At 45.2% G+C, this 20,200-nt stretch overlaps 1 protein-coding gene across 3 annotated transcripts in view; it reads left to right on the top strand.

The window, feature by feature from the left end:
• INPP4A (inositol polyphosphate-4-phosphatase type I A) overlaps positions 1 to 20,200 on the top strand; it is a 130,629-nt gene that overhangs the window by 60,292 nt on the left and 50,137 nt on the right. For all 3 annotated transcript variants that reach the window (XM_060118026.1, XM_060118024.1, XM_060118025.1), the window contains exons 2-4: positions 13,083 to 13,153; positions 14,095 to 14,303; positions 14,893 to 14,937. In XM_060118026.1, coding sequence (XP_059974009.1) covers positions 14,198 to 14,303; positions 14,893 to 14,937 — 151 coding nt within the window. In that variant the 5' untranslated portion in view covers positions 13,083 to 13,153; positions 14,095 to 14,197. The remainder of the gene's footprint in view (positions 1 to 13,082; positions 13,154 to 14,094; positions 14,304 to 14,892; positions 14,938 to 20,200) is intronic.

Raw genomic sequence — 20,200 nt, 5'->3', positions numbered from 1 at the left:
GCCAGAAGAATTTTCTGCTGCCATTGGCTGTTGTTCTGGAACACTCACAATCCGGGCCTTCCTGGTCCTTTCCCATATGCCGGCTCTTCCTTTGCTGGTGACTGACCTGGGCAGATGCCCGGGAGCTGTTTGACACGGGGCGCTCTGAGCCTGCACTCTGGCCAGCACTGCCTTCTCCCTGGGGTGCAGCCTCCAGGTTGCTGCTCACCCTTGCCCTTGGCCGTTGCAGAGACGCTGCTCCTGTTCCTCTGTGTTGGCCTGGCCCACCCCTCTTCCCCCAGCTGCCATGACGCTGCCCATTCAATTTTTGTCATTGGCAGCTGCCCCCGAGCCACTGTGTGCCCGCCCCCAGGTTTGTACCCATGCCATGGAGTTTGCACCCACGCTATTGTCATTCTCTTATTTGCTGGGCTTTAAGGAATTGGTGGCCCTGAAGTCCCCAGCGTATCGAGTTTCCTCTTGGGTGTAGACCAGGGAGCCCTGGGTGGCCTCAATTCCCAGTGGACTCCAGGGAACCCGTGGGACCAGAGGTTGATTTTGGTGGCGGTGGTAGTGATGGGTCCCTTCTTCTCTCTTGGTTGGATTAACAGCTCTAAGGTCACCTCAAAGAACTTGCTTTCTCCACTAATATTAAGGCCAGCCTCCACCTTAGGGTCTGTCTGGAGTGGTGAGGCCCAGGCCACGCCAGGGGATATCGGGGTGGGAGAGGGGCAGGAGAGAAATCAGGGTGTCCCGAGCCTGACCTGGAGTTAGAGAGGGAATGACAGATGTGTCTGGTTGACTACCTGCTAAAGTGGGTTTTTTACTTCTCTGTGCTCCTCTCATTTTCTGGAACTCTTCCTGCCACCTGTGGGTGTTTTTCTCATGAACTGGGCTGCCTCATCCGGAGCACAAAACATCATTCTTTCCCAAGCATTGTGCAGTAAGTTTTTTTTTTTCTTCTTCTTCTTTTTTTATTATTCACTCTTTTCCTTTATGATTTCTTCTGTGGTATTTAAAAACTTACAAGTGGAATTGCTGGGTCATATGGTAACTCTATGTTTAACCTTTTGAGCAGCTGCCAGACTTTTCCAAAGTGACTGCACCACTTTACAGTCCCATGAGCAATATATGAAGGTTCTAATTTCTCTATAACCTCCCCAGCACTTGTTATCATCTGTCTTTTTTTTTTTTAGCATAGCCATCTTGGAGTGTGCAAAGTAGTATCTCATCATGGTTTTGATCTACATTTCCCTGATGACTAATGACATTGAGCATCTTTTTTCTTTTAATTAATTAATTAATTTTTATTTTTGGCTGCATTGGGTCTTCATTGCTGTGCGAGGGCTTTCTCTAGTTGCGGCGATCAGGAGCTACTCTTCGTTGCAATGTGTAGGCCTTTCATTGCAGTGGTTTCTCTTGTTGCGGAGCACGGGCTCTAGGCGTAGGCTCAGTAGTTGTGGCACACGGACTTAGCTGCTCCGCGGCATGTGGGATCTTCCTGGACCAGGGCTTGAACCCATGTCCCCTGCGTTGGCAGGTGGATTCTTAACCACTGCACCACCAGGGAAGTCTCCACTGAGCATCTTTTATTAGCCATTTGTATATCTTCTTTGGAAAAATGTCTCTTCAGATCCTTTGCCCATTTTTTTTCCACACACACACACTGTATTTTCTTTTTTTTTTTTCTTTTTTTTTTTTTTGCGGTGTGCGGGCCTCTCACTGTTGTGGCCTCTCCCGTTGCGGAGCACAGGCTCCGGATGCGCAGGCCCAGCGGCCATGGCTCACGGGCTCAGCCGCTACACGGCATATGGGATCCTCCCAGACCGGGGCACGAACCCGTATCCCCTGCATCGGCAGGCGGACTCTCAACCACTGTGCCACCAGGGAGGCCCACTGTATTTTATTTTTACAAGAGATAAATAAACTGACACCAAGCATTGTAAATGGATGACCACAACAAAAGCAAAAATGATTGCAATTACCAAACACGAAACACACTCACACTGTGTCATAATATTGACATTCAGCCCAGTAATCCTCCACTGTAACAGCTCCTTTACTTTGCAGTGAAAATTGATTTGTATATTTTTTGCCTCTGAATCCTTGTGGATTGTTTTTTTTTTTTTTTAAGAAGATGTTGGGTAGGAGTTATTTATTAATTTATTTTTTTGCTGTGTTGGGTCTTAGTTTCTGTGTGAGGGCTTTATCTAGTTGTGGGAAGCGGGGGCCACTCTTCATCGCGGTGCGCAGGCCTCTCACTATCTCGGCCTCTCTTGTTGTGGAACACAGGCTCCAGATGCGCAGGCTCAGTAGTTGTGGCTCACGGGCCTAGTTGCTCTGCGGCATGTGGGATCCTCCCAGACCAGGGCTCGAACCCGTGTCCCCTGCATTAGCAGGCAGATTCTCAACCACTGCGCCACCAGGGAAGCCCCCCCCCTTTTTTTTTAATTCAAACAGAAAGTCACAAAAATTATAATCATCCTCATCAGTTCATTCAGTCCCATGTAATTAATTTTTTTTCATCTTGATCTTTTGTTAGCACTTTTATGAATTCATCAGTTTTCCATTAGAGTTCTGAAAATGTTTATTCATTCAGTTCAACAGTGTAGTCAGTTACCAGAAGCCTTACTTGTCAGTCTTTTCCATGAATTCCTTGAAGATGAAGCCCTTTTATAGGAACATTTTTGCAAAAGCATCAGAGTACACCCAGAACTGTCTGTAAATGACAAAAGACTTAAAAATGACTACGGATAAAGATTTGATGAAAGTTCATAATAATGCAATTGACAAGGAAATTTAGTTATTTCTGAGATATACATTTTAAAGTAATAACTAGAATTATGACTTACAACATTATACCAGAACATATAAGATTTTTAGAAATTTCATGTAATATCAAACATTTATATTAACATATTTCCATACAAATAACCCAAAGAAAGTTTAGTATTAGTTGTTTTTTTGTTTATTTTTTTATACTGCAGGTTCTTATTAGTCATCAGTTTTATACACACCAGTGTATACATGTCAATCCCAATCGCCCAATTCAGCACACCACCATCCCCACCCCACCGCGGTTTTCCCCCCTTGGTGTCCATATGTCTGTTCTCTACATCTGTGTCTCAATTTCTGCCCTGAAAACCAGTTCATCTGTACCATTTTTCTAGGTTCCGCATACATGCATTAATATACAATATTTGTTTTACACTTTCTGATTTACTTCACTCTGTATGACAGTCTCTAGGTCCATCCACGTCTCAACAAATGACTCAATTTCATTCCTTTTTATGGCTGAGTAATATTCCATTGTGTACATGTACCACAACCTCTTTATCCATTCATCTGTCGATGGGCATTTAGGTTGCTTCCATGACCTGGCTATTGTAAATAGTGCTGAAGTGAACATTGGGGTGCATGTGTCTTTTTGAATTATGGTTTTCTCTGGGTATATGCCCAGTAGTGCGATTGCTGAATCATATGGTAATTCTATTTTTAATTTTTTAAGGAGCCTCCATACTGTTCTCCATAGTGGCTGTATCAGTTTACATTCCCACCAACAGTGCAAGAGGGTTCCCTTTTCTCCACACCCTCTCCAGCATTTGTTGTTTGTAGATTTTCTGATGATGCCCATTCTAACTGGTGTGAGGTGATACCTCATTGTAGTTTTGATTTGCATTTCTCTGATAATTAGTGATGTTGAGCAGCTTTTCATGTGCTTCTTGGCCATCTGTATCTCTTCTTTGGAGAAATGTCTATTTAGGTCTTCTTGGATTGGGTTGTTTGTTTCTTTAATATTGAGCTGCATGAGCTGTTTATATATTTTGGAAATTAATCCTTTGTCTGTTGATTCATTTGCAAATATTTTCTCCCATTCTGAGGGTTGTCTTTTCGTCTTGTTTATGGTTTCCTTTGCTGTGCAAAAGCTTTGAAGTTTCATTAGGTCCCATTTGTTTATTTTTGTTTTTATTTCCATTACTCTAGGAGGTGGATCAAAAAAGATCTTGCTGTGATTTATGTCAAAGAGTGTTCTTCCTATGTTTTCCTCTAAGAGTTTGATAGTGTCCGGTCTTATATTTAGGTCTCGAATCCATTTTGAGTTTATTTTTGTGTATGGTGTTAGGGAGTGTTCTAATTTCATTCTTTTACATGTAGCTGTCCAGTTTTCCCAGCACCACTTATTGAAGAGGCTGTCTTTTCTCCATTGTATATCTTTGCCTCCTTTGTCATAGATTAGTTGACCATAGGTGCGTGGCTTTATCTCTGGGCTTTCTATCTTGTTCCATTGATCTATGTTTCTGTTTTTGTGCCAGTACCATATTGTCTTGATCACTGTAGCTTTGTAGTATAGTCTGAAGTCAGGGAGTGTGATTCCTCCAGCTCCGTTTTTTCCCCTCAAGACTGCTTTGTCTATTCGGGGTCTTTTGTGTCTCCATACAAATTTTAAGATTTTTTGTTCTAGTTCCATAAAAAATGCCATTGGTAATTTGATAGTGATTGCATTAAATATGTAGATTGCTTTGGGTAGTATAGTCATTTTCACAGTATTGATTCTTCCACTCCAAGGTCATGGTATATCTCTCCATCTGTTGGTATCACTTTAATTTCTTTCATCAGTGTCTTATAGTTGTCTGCATACAGGTCTTTTGTCTCCCTAGGTAGGTTTATTCCTAGGTATTTTATTCTTTTTGTTGCAATGGTAAATGGGAGTGTTTCCATAATTTCTCTTTCAGATTTTTCATCATTACTGTATACGAATGCAAGAGATTTCTGTGCATTAATTTTGTATCCTGCAACTTTACCAAATTCATTGATTAGCTCTAGTAGTTTTCTGATGGCATCTTTAGGATTCTCTATGTATAGTATCATGTCATCTGCAAACAGTGACAGTTTTACTTCTTCTTTTCCAATTTGTATTCCTTTTATTTCATTTCTTCTCTGATTGCCATGGCTAGGACTTCCAAAACTACGTTGAAGAGTAGTGGTGGACATCCTTTTCTTGTTTCTGATGTTAGAGCAAATGCTTTCAGTTTTTCACCATTGAGAATGATATTTGCTCTGGGTTTGTCATATACGGCCTTTATTATGTTGAGGTAGGTTCCCTCTATGCCCACTTCCTGGAGAGTTTTTATCATAAATGGGTGTTGAATTTTGTCAAAAGCTTTTTCTGCATCTGTTGAGATGATCATATGGTTTTTATTCTTCAATTTGTTAATATGGTGTATCACATTGATTGATTTGCATATATTGAAGAATCCTTGCATCCCTGGGATAAATCCCTCTTGATCGTGGTGTGTGATCCTTTTAATGTGTTGTTGGATTCTATTTGGTAGTATTTCGTTGAGGATTTTTGCATCTGTAGTCATCAGTGATATTGGTCTGTAATTTTCTTTTTTTGTAGTATCTTTGTCTGGTTTTGGTATCGGGCTGATGGTGGCCTCATAGAATGCGTTTGGGAGTGTTCCTTCCTCTGCAATCTTTTGGAAGAGTTGGAGAAGGATGGGTGTTAGCTCTTCTCTAAATGTTTGATAGAATTCACCTGTGAAGCCATCTGGTCCTGGACTTTTGTTTGTTGGAAGATTTTTAATCACAGTTTCAATTTCATTACTTGTGATTGGTGTGTTCATATTTTCTGTTTCTTCCTGGTTCAGTCTTGGAAGGTTATACCTTTCTATGAATTTGTCCATTTCTTCCAGGTGGTCCATTTTATTGGCATAGAGTTGCTTGTAGTAGTCTCTTAGAATGCTTGGTATTTCTGCGGTGTTTGTTGTAACTTCTCCTTTTTCATTTCTAACTTTATTGATTTGAGTCCTCTCCCTCTTTTTCTTGATGAGTCTGGCTAATGGTTTATCAATTTTGTTTATCTTCTCAAAGAACCAGCTTTTAGTTTTATTGATCTTTGCTATTGTTTTCTTTGTTTCTATTTCATTTACTTCTGCTCCGATCTTCATGATTTCTTTCCTTCTGCTCACTTTGGGTTTTGTTTGTTCTTCTTTCTCTAGTTGCTTTAGGTGTAAAGTTAGATTGTTTACTTGAGATTTTTCTTGTTTCTTGAGGTAGGCTTGTATAGCTATAAACTTCGCTCTTAGAACTGCTTTTGCTGCATCCCATAGGTTTTGCATCATTGTGTTTTCATTGTCATTTGTCTCTAGGTATCTTTTGATATCCTCTTTGATTTCTTCAGTGATCTCTTGGTTGTTTAGTAACGTATTGTTTAGCCTCTATGTGTTTGTGTTTTTAATGTTTTTTTCCCTGTAATTCGTTTCTAATCTCATAGCGTTGTGGTCAGGAAAGATGTTTGTTATGATTTCAATTTTCTTAAATTTACTGAGGCTTGATTTGTGACCCAAGATGTGATCTTTCCTGGAGAATGTTCCATGCGCACTTGAGAAGAAAGTGTAATCTGCTGTTTTTGGATGGAATGTCCTATAAATATCAATTAAATCTGTCTGGTGTGTTGTGTCATTTAAAGCTTCTGTTTCCATATTTATTCTCATTTTGGATGATCTGCCCATTGATGTAAGTGAGGTGTTAAAGTCCCCCACTATTATTGTGTTACTGTCGATTTCCTCTTTTATAGTTGTTAGCAGTTGCCTTATGTATTGAGGTGCTCCTATGTTGGGTGCATATATATTTATAATTGTTATTTCTCCTTCTTGGATTGATCCCTTGATCATTACGTAGTGTCCTTCCTTATCTCTTGTAACATTCTTTATTTTAAAGTCTATTTTATCTGATATGAGTATAGCTACTCCAGCTTTCTTTTGATTTCCATTTGCATGGAACATCTTTTTCCATCCCCTCGGTTTCAGTCTGTATGTGTCCCTAGGTGTGAAGTGGGTCTCTTGTAGACAGCATATATATGGGTCTTGTTTTTGTATCCATTCAGCAAGCCTGTGTCTTTTGGTTGGAGCATTTAATCCATTCATGTTTAAGGTAATTATCGATATGTATGTTCCTATGACCATTTTCTTAATTGTTTTGGGTTTGTTTTTGTAGGTCCTTTTCTTCTCTTGTGTTTCCCACTTAGAGAAGTTCCTTTAGCATTTGTTGTAGAGCTGGTTTGGTGGTGGTGAATTCTCTTAGCTCTTGTTTGTCTGTAAAGCTTTTGATTTCTCCATTGGATCTGAAAGAGATCCTTGCTAGGTAGAGTAATCTTGGTTGTAAGTTCTTCCCTTTCATCACTTTAAGTATATCATGCCACTCCCTTCTGGCTTGTAGAGTTTCTGCTGAGAAATCAGCTGTTAACCTTATGGGAGTTCCCTTGTATGTTATTTTTTGTTTTTCCCTTTGTGCAGTAAGTTTTAACTTGTGGTTGTAATTTTTATTTTTATTTTATTTATTTATTATTTTTGAAAATATTTACTTATTTATTTTTGACTGCATTGGGTCTTCGTTGCTGCGTGCGGGCTTTCTCTAGTTGCAGAGAATGGGGGCCACTCTTCATTGTGGTGTGCGGGCTTCTCATTGCGGTGGCTTCTCTTGTTGTGAAGCACCAGCTCTAGGCACAGGCTTCAGTAGTTGTGGCACGCAGACTCAGTAGTTGTGGTTCATGGGCTCTAGAGCGCAGGCTCAGTAGTAGTGGCGCATGGGCTTAGTTGCTCCGCAGCACGTGGGATCTTCCCGGACCAGGGCTCAAACCCGTGTCCCCTGCACTCGCAGGCAGATTCTTAACCACTGCACCACCAGGGAAGCCCCTGTATTTTTTACTTTCATCGTAACTGTTTATTGAGTGCCTGGAAAACGCCAGACTTTAGTCAAGGTAACTAACATTAGCTGCTATAACAACCACCTTCCCCCCAGTCTCCCACAGCACAGGTTTATTTCTTAGTCAGGTTAAGCTCAGCGTAGTTCGTGTGTGGGGAAGTGGTGGGGTGGGGGCTCTGCCTGCCCCAGAGTCTGGGGACCTAGTTTCCTTCCACTGAGTGACCCCACCTTACCCTGGGGCCGTGGAATTGCCCACCAGGCCCCTGCACATAGCTGGGAGTCCAGGGAAGAGGGGATCCCATGACCATTTCACTGTCTGCATCTAAGCTGGTGTACATCCTTCTGCAGTGGTCACACGCCGCTGGAGGGACCAGTCTGTCAGTGAGCCTCATGGCAGGTGTGGTCTGCCACGGACCGTGATGGTTTCTTACCCAGTAGGTGCCTGTTAGACCCCTCATCTATGTTTAGGCTTGAGCTAGACGCCCAGGAGGATATGGAGGAAGCAAGGACTTTAGGTCTGACGTCCACGAGACACAGGTGCCTGGCTGGCTATCCTGCTGCCACACAGGAAGTGCATCGTCCTGAGGTGTAGACTGCCTGGTGGGTTAGCAAGCCTCTGTGAGGAAATGTTAGCAAACTCTGGTTTGGCTGCTTGATGTCCGAAAGCCGATACTCGAGAGCCAAGTGCTGGCAGGAACGGAAAGGCTGCTTTGTTCAGGAGGCTGGCAACCTGGGGAGATAGGGGACTTGTGTCCAGAAGCCAACTCCAGAGATTCTGCTCAACCATGAAAGTTTTCAAAGAAGAATCATTTGGGGAGGGGCTCAGAGTCTTCTTTTTTTTTTTTTTTTTTTTAGGTACGTGGACCTCTCACTGTTGTGGCCTCTCCCGTTGCGGAGCGCAGGCTCCAGATGCTTAGGCTCAGCAACCATGGGTCACGGGCCCAGCCGCTCCGCGGCATGTGGGATCTTCCCAGACCGGGGCACGAACCCATGTCCCCTGCATTGGCAGGCGGACTCTCAACCACTGCACCACCAGGGAAGCCCTCAGAGTCTTCTTTATCTTCCACCTTGTGCAGACTTTCTTCTGAGTGCCTGGTGGTGAGGTGACAGGGAAGTGCTCCCGGAATCTGGTGCTCAGCCAGAAGTTACCATCCTCCACCTGGGTGGGGTCTTAGTTCCCGCAGAAGAACTCAAAGATATTTTGTTATATATATACCTTGAGGGGGAACCAGGACCCTGCCCCAAGGCTGCACTGTTGTGTCCTGACTGCTTCTCCCTTGTCTCTGCATTCCCTCCCTTCCCTGATTAGCAGCTGTTTGAATCTGCCCTTTGGAGCTCCGGGAAGGTCAAGGAGGCTGAATGAAGCCCATTTCCTACAAACAAGAAACAGGGGACACGGAAAGGACTTGTACCCAGCAGGGACCCACTGGGTCCCGCTCCATTGCAGAAGGGCTGTTGGCTGCAGGGGAGGCTTCCTGCAGGAAGGGGCACCTGTCTCTCCCGGGTTATATCCAGTGATTTTCGGTGCTGGTGATCAGTGTGACACCTCATCCATCAGTGACCGTGGCCGTCCTGGATTGGGGGGTTTGAGAGAAAGCGCTTCCTCTTTCTGACTCGTGAACTAGCCTCCTCCTCAAGGGCTGCTCTGACTCATCTTTCGTCTGACCTTTCCTCTTGGAGAGCAGAGCCCTGGGAAGGGTTGTCCTTGGCCCGTTTGCTGCCCACAGCAGTGACAGCGATAGGATGGAGCGGAGGCTGGGATGGCAGGGAGAAAGTCAGTGGTACGGGGGCATCTGGCTTTGGGTTGATGCCAGTAGTTCATCCTTTACCTCCACTTGACCTTGAGGAAGTCACCCTGCCTGGATTTCCACGCTCATCCATGCAACTCCTTTTTAAGATGATTTTGAGAAGACCCCAGTGTTCTGACAGATACCAGTGGAGCTGGCCTACCCCCTCAGCTCCTGCTCAGCAGAGGTTACTGAGCCAGAGGGGCCTCCAGCCCCCTGCCAGGCCTGAGACACCTTGTTCTGTGGAGGAGGAGGGCAGGCCTTCCCAAGACCAGTTCCTCTAGAAGCTTTGGGCAGTCATTGGTGACCCTCAGGAACCCCACGAAGCCGTGTGAGTCATAGTGTCCTCTCCGTGGACTTGCTGATGCTCCCTCAGCCACATCTCCCTGCCCCCACTGGGCAGAAGGGACATCATCGGCTTTGCTGCTGGTTTGATGGAAGGGGTCGCACGTCTCTCACACAGTCAGGAGCCGAGGCAGTTAGTTTCATGAGTTACTGCTTCTCTCCTGCCCCGAAGAAAAAATTCCAGTCTCCTAAACAGCTCCCACACCCTCTCTGTCCTCTGTAAGTCATTTTTCTTGCTAATGAGCTCTGGTCTTCAAATGGGGCTAGGAGGAAAACCAGGGACCTTGGGAATAGCAGAATCCTTGGCGAATTACCTTCAATTAATGAGACTAATAAAGGGAAGTCTAGTTCCGCTGTGCAAATCAACTTCGTGTTCTGGGTCCTGATGACTTAAATCGCAGATCCTAATTAGATGCCCCCAAATAACCATGAGGTGGCTTCTAAGGTCCTTGTGAACTAAAAGCTTCTCTGATCTGTGAATTCTGTTACGTGTAAAATTAGCCTGTAGATGTTCCCGTTCAAGCATTTCTGTCCCCAGCGTCTCACGGTACCAACCACCCTCCAGGGGAAGGGCCGGGCCGGTGGGGACCCTGCAAGGGCAGGCGGGTGGGGAGCCTCCCTTGGGCTGCCGAGATGTCGGGGTACAGATGTTGTCCTCTGTTAGGTGGCATGTCTCCACTGTCCCGAGTGAAGGGGGGTGACAACAGCTCACTAACGAGCTGAGCAGGGCAGCCCAGGCGGGGCGAGGGGATGCCGGGGACACGCAGGGAAAGGTCATGCTCCGGGTGCCGCCTCTACCTCTGGCCAGCGTGGCGGCAGCCTTCAGTGACGCGGGAGGATGGCAGGAAGCTGAGAAAGACCACGTTTCCCCGGGGTCACGCCCCCAAACGTGGCCATCGTCTTGGTGTGGCCTCCTGCTGGCTCTGTCCTGTCTTTTTAAACGGCTTTCACCAGAGAACAGGTAGAACATTTCATTAAAGACACGCAAGATGCAGAACTGACATAAACACTTTTTCATGCTATGTTGTCTTTATTATAGTCATGAAAGGACTCGGCCTTTTTATTGGCTATAGAGATCATTTCATATACAGCTCAGTGCATTTCCCCACGGTGAAGTCACTCATGGAAGCAGCACCCACGTGCGGAGACAAACACACCCCAGAGCCCCCAGGCCTCCTCCCACCGTCCCCAGTCAGTCCTGCCCCTCAGAGACACCACTGTCCTGACTTCTGACACCACAGGCTCGTTTGGCCACAGGGCCCGAACTTCATAGAGGTGGAATTGCCTAGAACACGCTCTCGTGGGTCTGCGTTTCCCCCTTGACGTTGTTCCAAAGAGTCATCTGTGTTGTTCTGTCCATTCTACTGTTGATGGACACTTGGATTGTTTCTTGTTTTTGAATATTATAAATGTTACTGCTTTAAGTGTTGGGTTTTTTTGTTATTTAGATTTATTTTTTTATTTGGTCGCACCGTGCGGCTTGCAGGATCTTAGTTCCCCAACCAGAGATTGAACCCGGGTCCTGGCAGTGAAAGTACCAAGTCCTAACTGCTGGAATTCCGCCAGGGAATTCCCAGCCTTAAGTGTTCTTTGCAGCTTTTTTTTTTTGGTGACCCTAAGTGTGCGTTTCTGTTAGCAGTCGCACTCTGAGTTCCGTACCAGGTCACGTTCAGCGTGGGTAGGTACTGCCAGTTTTCCAGCGTGGCTGCACCATCTTACACTCCACCAGCAGTGTGTCAGGGCCCCATTTATTCTGTCCACATCTTTGCTAGCGTGTGGTACTGTCTGTCTTTTTCATTTTCGCTCTTCTAGTGGGTACACAGAGGTATCTCATGGTTACAGTTAGCATTGTCCTGATGACTAATGAGGTTGAAGGACTTATGTGTGCGCCTTTATCATGATCATTTTAACAGCCATATGGTAGTGTTTCTTATAGATGTTCCAGAATGCACTTATCTGTAGCTGGGCATTTAGATTGGTTCCAGTGTTTGTCATTACAAGCAAGGCTACAATTAGCATCTCTGGACCACTGGCCAGAATTTTGTTATTGTTTACGGATTTTGATAAATAATGTCAAGTTGGTTTCTGAAATGCCCGAACCTCTCTAAAATGTTATCAACAGTATAGGAGTTTCCCCTAGGTCTGCCAGCAAAGCACATTCTCATTAGAAGAACAAACAAACCTCTTTTAGACACCTCCTTTAGGTAACTAAAGTGTATTTAGCATTGCTTTCCTCATTATGATTGAGTTTGGTCACTTTTCCAAAGTATTTTCTACATGTATCCCTCTTTTATGAATTCATACCTTTTGCCACTTGCATTTTTAGTGAGTTGTGTTTTTTTGTCAAGTTGTGTAAACATTATTGTAAAATACAGATATTAGTACTGCGAGTACTTTCCCAGTCTGTTCCACTGTCATTGCATATTTTTGACTTGTATGCCTTTTGATGTCAGCAAACTGGTGAGTCTTCCCCTTGGTGACTTCTTCGGGGCCTCCCCAGCCAGGCTACTGCCCTCTTTGCTGCGGTGCCCAGGCCCAAGGTCCCTGGGTGCCCCAGTGGGAGGGGGAGGACCACAGCCTGCAGGGGCTGTCGGGTTTGTCTGAGGGCTGCGCGCACTGATCCTCCTGTCATCTCCACCACGGACTCTGGAAGTTTCAGATGCTCTCGCTCTGGGCCCTGCGGTCTGCCCTACCGCCCCCAGCAGTGCTGGACCAAGTCGGAGCCTGGGTGTTCGGATCCGCGGGAAGGCGCGCAGGGGCCAGGCAGCAGCGGTGGGCTGGGAGCTAGTTGGGGTTTGCAGAGCCCGCTCCCGTTCTTGCACATTTGCTTCTCACTGCAGCCCCGTGAGGTGGGTACAACCACCTTCATCTTAGACACCAAAAAGCAGAGCCTCAGAGGCACCCAGGTTCTCCCAGGGCCTGACATTTGTGAGCAGGAAGCCTGGGCCTTGGGCTCTTTATCTCCTCCTTTCCCTGAACCACACCCCAGCTGCCCAGCAGGCCCTTTAGGGCTGTCCCCCCTTCCCCTGGATCACCCCAGGGCGGGGGAGAAAATGGGCACTTTCCGCTTCTCATTCTTTGGGGCTTTGTTTTTGAGCCAAAAGGTTAGATTGGGGTGTGAAGCTCAAAGGAACATGTAGTAGCTCTTGGCTTCCCCACATTTCTAGGCATTAAAATTATAACATGCATCAGTACATTATAATAAGCATTCTCAAGAACTTCATGTTTGACTAGCTTGTTATGTTTATAATTTTCTGTTTTTAGATGATGGCTTTGGATGTGCTTCTATGAAGAAATGCCACGTGTCTCTGCTGGTCCAAGAACGAACATGTCCAGTAAGTTAGTTGCTGGGTGAATTAACCCAAGAGTGGGAACACAGGCCCTTCAAGTGCAAAGGCGTTGATGCACTTTGAGAAGACAGGGACATCTGGATATATGGGGCCCTTTGAGAGGGGTTATTAGTCTAATTATCTTAACTCCTAAAGGTTGGTTCCTTCCGGAGACAGCAAGGATTGTAGCATACAGGGTTAGAAGAATATGTGAAACTCACTCCTTGCTGGGTAACCCACTTCTCAGAGCAGAAAGTGAGTTCTGTGCTGGGCCGGAGCATCTGTGTGGCTCAGCCTGCAGTGGCCCTTTGCCCAGAGACCTCCATATCCACAGCACAGCGCTATCCACCGAGGCGTAGATGGTCGCGTTTTGTGGGAAAGAAAGCCCGAGTCCGACACACGTGAAGTCCCTGTACCCCTGGGAGGGAGAGAGCGAGGTTGGAGACGTGCCTTTGGCCTCCGCTGTTCTGCTGTGCTGTCCCGGCCAGTGGGCACCAGACCTCTTCTTGAGCGCCTCTTATCTTTCTAACAGAGATGGTAGTGAGCTGATTTATGATGGTAAAGAGTCTCTGAGACTTGCCAGTAGAAAAACATAATAAAGCAAACAAGAAAATATCAAAGGCCATAGTTTATGATGAGATCTGAGCCCTCATTTAATGTGGCATGTCTCCGTTGAAGAGAACATGATTTCTTTACGGGATCCCACGGACGGACCGTGCTGGTGTGTGTGTGAGTCCAGAGGGGGTGACTAGACGGGGCCTAGCTCGTCGGACTCTCTGTCCTGGCTCCCCATCTGCCAGAGGACCCTGGCTTTGCTGCGTCTTGTCCATGTAGGTCAGCGTGCTGTCTCCACGAGGGCCCAGTGTCTCTTCGTCACCATCCCTGTTTCTTTTTTGTTGTTGTTGTTTGTTTTTTTAAAAAAAACAGTGTTTGTTTTTATTTCTCAGGACTACTGCTACCTTAGGGGACTAGGGCTTGGTGACGGCGCTTCCCCGGGAATCAGGCGTGGTCTGACCCAGGAACAGGAAGCACATCGTCACCAATGACATCATGACAGCAAGAGAGCACAGCCCTCGCCATGGCACCCGGGCCCGTGCGATGCAGCGGGCTTCCACCATCGATGTGGCAGCCGACATGCTTGGCCTCTCTCTGGCAGGTGAGCCTCACCGGGCCTGCCCGCGGGTCCCATACTGTGGCAGCGCTGAGAGGGCCAGGCCTGGCATCCCTCTGCTTGAACTGGAATAGGGGGAAGTCAGCCCTCTTCCTGGGAATTGCTTCCACTGGAACCTGCCCGCCATCAGTTTTCCAGTTTGCGTGGGCACCTCCAGGACTCATTTGCCAGTAGATAACGTGGGAATGTCCACAGTGCCTGTCTGGCAAGTGCCCAGACCATAATAAAAGGCCTTTGTGTTGTGGGTGTACAGACCCCAGTGGGAGGGGGTTTGGTCTCGGGATCAGAGACTTCTTAGGAATCTCAAAGTAAAATGTTTAGACAACAAAGAAATCATCTCATGTAACAGTTTGTGAGGGAAAAGAAAGCGGAGCGTTGGGTTTTTCTTCCCAGTTTTATTGAGAAGTAATTGACATATATCACTATAAGTTTAAGATGTACAGCTTGATGGTTTAATTTATACATATTGTGAAATGATTGCCACCAGTGTGTTGAGTTTTTTGCATCAAATCTGAAAGCAGGGAAAAGTTTATTAAGGGTGGTTTTTTTTTTCTGTCATTTCTTTTTTATCCAGGAAGTATACAAGATCCAGATGAGCCCATTTTAGAATTCAGCTTAGGTAGGTGTCATTTAAATTTTCTTGTCTTAAAATATACGTTGCTTAAAAACAAAACAAACACTCCACGACGGGCAGGAGTCTGTCTCAGAGATCTCGCTGCTGCCACCACTGCTGCTCAAGTGCTTCTGAGGACATGAAGCTCCGAGGCTGATGGGAACCTCCTGCGGGTGGGAGGGAACCTCGGGGGGCTGCCTGCCTGCCTGCGGGGCTCGTGTCTCCTCAGCACGTGCTCCCTGCCGGCTGGCAGTGGGAAGGGGCAGGAGGTAAGCCCACCCAGAGCCGCAAAGACAGCCTCCCCTCCCCTCTCCTACCCCATGGGAGGGGCAGGGAGGGGTGAGGAAACAGGGCTTAGGGCCAGCGTTGTCCGCCCGCGGCCACAAGGCCCTGTGGGGTCGCATTTAGCTCTCTAGCCCTCGGATCCCAGCTCCACACGCGGAGGAGCTGACCCCTGATGCTGTCCCTCTCACGAGCATCAGATGAGAGAGTGTGCCAGCCACTGCCGTGGGCTGTACTGGCTCCGGGGTCGGGCAGTGTGGCTCATCGCAGAAGGTTCTGCTCCAAGGCCCGACACTCTTTAGTGTCCCTCTCTCCTTGTCCGTGGAAGTCTGCTGAGTGGCACGCGCCCACCTCGCCCTCCCTACCCTTCTTCCTCTCATCCTAATTCTGTTAGGCTTATTCCTCCAGGATGGAGGCTGTCTCTGGAGAAGGTAAACCACCCACTCGCCACCACTCCCAAAGAGACACAGAGATGCTGGCCTGGAACCCAGCCACAATAGGCCGGCCGGCCACCCATTCACTGTCGCGGAGCCCGCGGAGCCCACCATACACCTCAGCCTGCTGATACTACATACTTAGAAACAAATAGACTTTTATTTGTGCTCGCAGAGATTGGTGCATGCATGTTGACTGCAGCTTTATTTGTAATATCCAGCACTGGAAACACCGTCCATCAGCAGGAAGATGAACTATGTTACATGCATACAACAGGCAGCCGCTCAGCAGGGAAAAGGACCAATCACTGATACACACACGCCATGGGTGCATCTCAAAAGCACTGTGCAAAGTGAAAGAAGCCATAATAAGAGGGCGTGTGTTGTGTAATTCCATTTATGTGAAAGTCAGAAGGATGAATCTGTAGTGAGAGAAAACAGTTTCATGGTTATCTGGGAGTGAGCATGAGGACTGACTAGAAAGGGGCCCACGGAGCCCTTTGGGGTGATGGAGACGCTCTGTGTCTGGACAGTGGTGGTGGGTCTATGGGTGTGTATGCTGATCAAAACTCACTGAGTGCTGTACTTAAAATGGGTGCGTTTTGCATACAAATTATACCTCAGAGATGATTTAAAACAAAATGAAAGCATAGATCACTAGACCTTTGTGGAAGGCCCACAACATGAAAGACAGAAAAAAATAGAACTTGGAAGAAACAGAAACATTGAAGAAAGAAGGAAACGTCAAGGGAATTATAATGTGTATCCTCAAGAGAAGATGGTGTATCCATAAAAAAACCCAGGAAACTATGAAGAAAAACAACCACTGAAGAACATGTACAGTCTGAGAAATTTAAAATATAACAGAGTATTTTAAAATTCAATAAAGGTTGGAAGATATTTGAGGAATTATCCCAGAAAGTAAAATTTTAAGAGCAAACTAGAAAATGGGAGGGAAATGGAAAATTAGCACATTCAGGAAGCTCAACATTTATAAGAGAAAATAGGAAAGAATGTAAGGGAGGAAATTAACAAGAAATAATACAAGCATCTCTCAGAACCACAGAGCGCATAACAAGGCACGTCCGGGTGAAATTTCAGAGCGCTGGGAATAAAATGAAGATCCTAAAAACTTCCAGAGAGGAAAAAACCAACTGGTCCTCTCCTGGGGATGGAACTGGCCTGGAGATTCTTGGGGACATTGGAAGCTTGAAGACCGTGGGGCCACATCTTTTAATATGAGTGGAGAAATATCTCCAACCTGCAGTTCTCTGCTCAACCAGATTATCGATCAGTGTGAAGGCAGGAAGACATTTGTTTCATAATACAGAGTCTCAAATAAATTTACTTTCCCCACATCCTTTCTCTGGAAGTTAGTGGAGGATGTGCTCCACCGAAAAGAGGGAATAAACTGAGAAAAAAGAAGATCCAGGAAACAGAGTCCAACACAGGAGAGAAGTAAAAGAAATCCCGTAATGAATAGCATCCGCTTAGCTTTAATAATGCAGAACATGGATATAACAAAAAAGTTGAGCTAAACTGAGTTTAGAGAGAGAATGAGAGTTGATGTAATTAAGTTAAAAATCTTCAGCGCTATAATAGAAATCTAGAAATCAGGACATTTCTGAATCTGGCAAGTCAAGGGCGGTAATGTAGTCATATTAATGCGACAGATGGAGGAAGAAACAGCTTAAAAAAGTGAGGGTGAATTTTATGTTAAATGAATTTTGCCACAATTAAAAAACAAAGATGAGGAGTAGGAGTCAGATAATTGAATGGTCAAATATTTTATCTTAAAAATAGAAGTTTAAAATTAAAAAGTACTCATTTAAAAACCTCTTTAATAGAGAAAATGTAAACCCTGTCAGAGAGAGAGAATCACAGTTGGCATTTTGGTATATATCCTTCTAGATATTTTTTTACACCCACACAGGGCTATACAGAAATTTTTGATGATTTTTAGTTGTGGAGGTGATGGAATTATTTACAAAAATGTCTTCCTAGTGTTCTTAACATGATTTTTTTTCACGTAGCGAAACATCACTGGCATCTTTTCATTTTAGTAAACGTGGATCTGCCACCTCATCGTTTTAGATGCCTACACAGAATCTGTTGTATGGCTGTGCCATATTTATTTTAACCAGTCTCCTATTGCTGGACATTCAGGTCTTGCCAATTTGCCATTATAAACATACCAGCACGGTTAACGTACTTGTACATGGATCTTTCATATATTTTGCTGATTATTTCCCTAGGATAAACTCTTGGATATAGAATTGCTGAGTCAAATGATATGCACTCGAAATATGTTTTACTGGTTTACGTCAATAGCATTTATTCAGCTGGGACTACAGATGCTCTGGTTGGAGAGACAAGACCCACATATCAGAGATTAATGGTTTCTATGGAAATATGCCAGAGGAGTGACGCGTAAGTGATAAACAGAAGGAGACGTGACTGTGGGCTCAGAGAGAAAGCTTCGTGGAAGCCATGGAACTGAGCTGGGAATTAAACCTTGCGTGAGATTTAGACAGGCTGGGTGGGGACGAGGCCAGGAGAGAATGTCACCCGTGGGGAGGTGTGTTCTGACAGTGGCAGTTGGCCCATCAGACCTTAAGCTGATAATCAGTCTTTCCAGCCTTGGGCCACCTGCTGTGTCTCAACCTACCTGCCATCACTTGGCGCTTGAGAGACTCGGATGTTCTAACCTCGCATGATGAGAGGGCAGGCCAAGAGAGGCCAGACCAGGGTCACCGATGGGGGTAGCTTCAAGGAGGGAGAGCAAATGGAACAGTCAAATCCCTGATTTCTGTTGAGGCAGACATAGTAGAAGAAATAGAATAGAATTTTTAGAAAATAATAGAACCTTAAAGCTTCTGGAAGAAAATACATAACTCACAACCACAACTTGAGGGTAGGCAGAGCTTTCTTGGCAGAAAGTACTAACTCTGTGTTTTACTTTGCTATTGCTGCCATAACAAATGACCATAACATAGCACCTTAAAACAACGCAAATTTATTACCTTACCGTTCCCTTAGGTCAGAAACCCAGAGGGCTCAGCTGGGTCTCTGCTTAGAATCTTATAACACCAAAATGAAAGCTTCAGCATGGGTGCGGTCCTTTCTGGGGGCTCTAGGGGAGAATGTGTTTCCTTGTTCATTCAAGTTGTTGGCAGAATGAGTTACTTGTGGTTTTAAGGCTGAGGTCCCCATTTCTTTGCTAGCTACCGGGTTGAGGCCTGTTCTCAACTTATAAGGGCCACTCACATTCTGTGACTGTGGCCCCTTCCTCCATCTTCGAAGCCAGCAATGGCAGGTTGAGTGCCTTTCATGCTTAGAATCTCTCCTGTCTCTTCTCTTTTTTTATTGTCACGTCTTCCTAGCTCACCCTTCCACCTTCTACTTGTACTTTTAAGAGCTCCTGTGATTAGATTAAGCCCACCCAGATAATCCAGAATAATCTTTTCATGTCAAGATTCCATGACCATAATCACATCTATGAAGTCTTTTTTTGCCTATTATTATAATATATTCATAGGTTCCCGGGATTAGAACGAGGATACATTTTAGGGGGAGGGACATTTTTCTGCCTGCCGTTCTCTAAAATTAAAAATCTAAAATCAAAACATAGAAAACTGTAGAAATCTTTAAGCAAATGAATAAATAAACCACAGACTGGGAAAAAAATATTCAGAACACATATACCTGACAAAGGACAGATCCAGAATAAAATGCTTACAAATTGACAGTTAAAAAAAATCAACTCAATTTAAAAATGAGCAAAAGACTTGAGCAGACTCTTGACAAAAGAAGTTATAACAATGAACAATAAACACATGGTGAAAAGATGCTTAACATCACGAGTCATCACAGAAGTGCAAATTAAAACACGTCCATTAGAACAACTAAAATAAAGATGAACCCCACCAATTGTTGGTGGGATGCAGAGCACCTGGAACTCATGTAAATTGCCGGTGGGATTGTAAAATGATAACAGCCACTTTAGAAAACTGTCAGCTTCTTACAAAGCTAAGTGTATCCTCTACTGTAAGCTAGAAATTCCACTCCTAGGTACTTAGGCAAAAGAAAGAAAACATGTTCACAAAAAGATGTAAGAATGTTTATAGCACCTTTATTTATAATAGTTCCAAACTGGAAACAACCCGAATGTCTATTAACAGCAGGACTGATAAGTAAATGTTGGTACATTCATACAATGGATTCATCAATTTTTTAAAAGAAGAATGAATTATTGGTATATAAACAATACAGAGGAATCTTTTTTTTTCTTTTTTTTTGCGGTACGCGGGCCTCTCACTGTTGTGGCCTCTCCCGTTGTGGAGCACAGGCTCTGGACGCGCAGGCTCAGCGGCCATGGCTCATGGGCCCAGCCGCTCCACGGCACATGGGATCTTCCTGGACCGGGGCACAAACCTGCGTCCCCTGCATCGGCAGGCAGACTGTCAACCACTGCGCCACCAGGGAAGCCCAATACAGAGGAATCTTAAAAATGTTCCGTTTATGTGAAATTCAAGAATGGACAAAAGTGATAA

Source organism: Mesoplodon densirostris, chromosome 14 (assembly GCF_025265405.1).
Source record: "Mesoplodon densirostris isolate mMesDen1 chromosome 14, mMesDen1 primary haplotype, whole genome shotgun sequence".
NCBI classification, from domain to species: Eukaryota; Metazoa; Chordata; class Mammalia; order Artiodactyla; family Ziphiidae; genus Mesoplodon; species Mesoplodon densirostris.
Note: the sequence above shows the minus strand (reverse complement) of the source record. Positions and strands in the feature narration are given on the sequence as shown.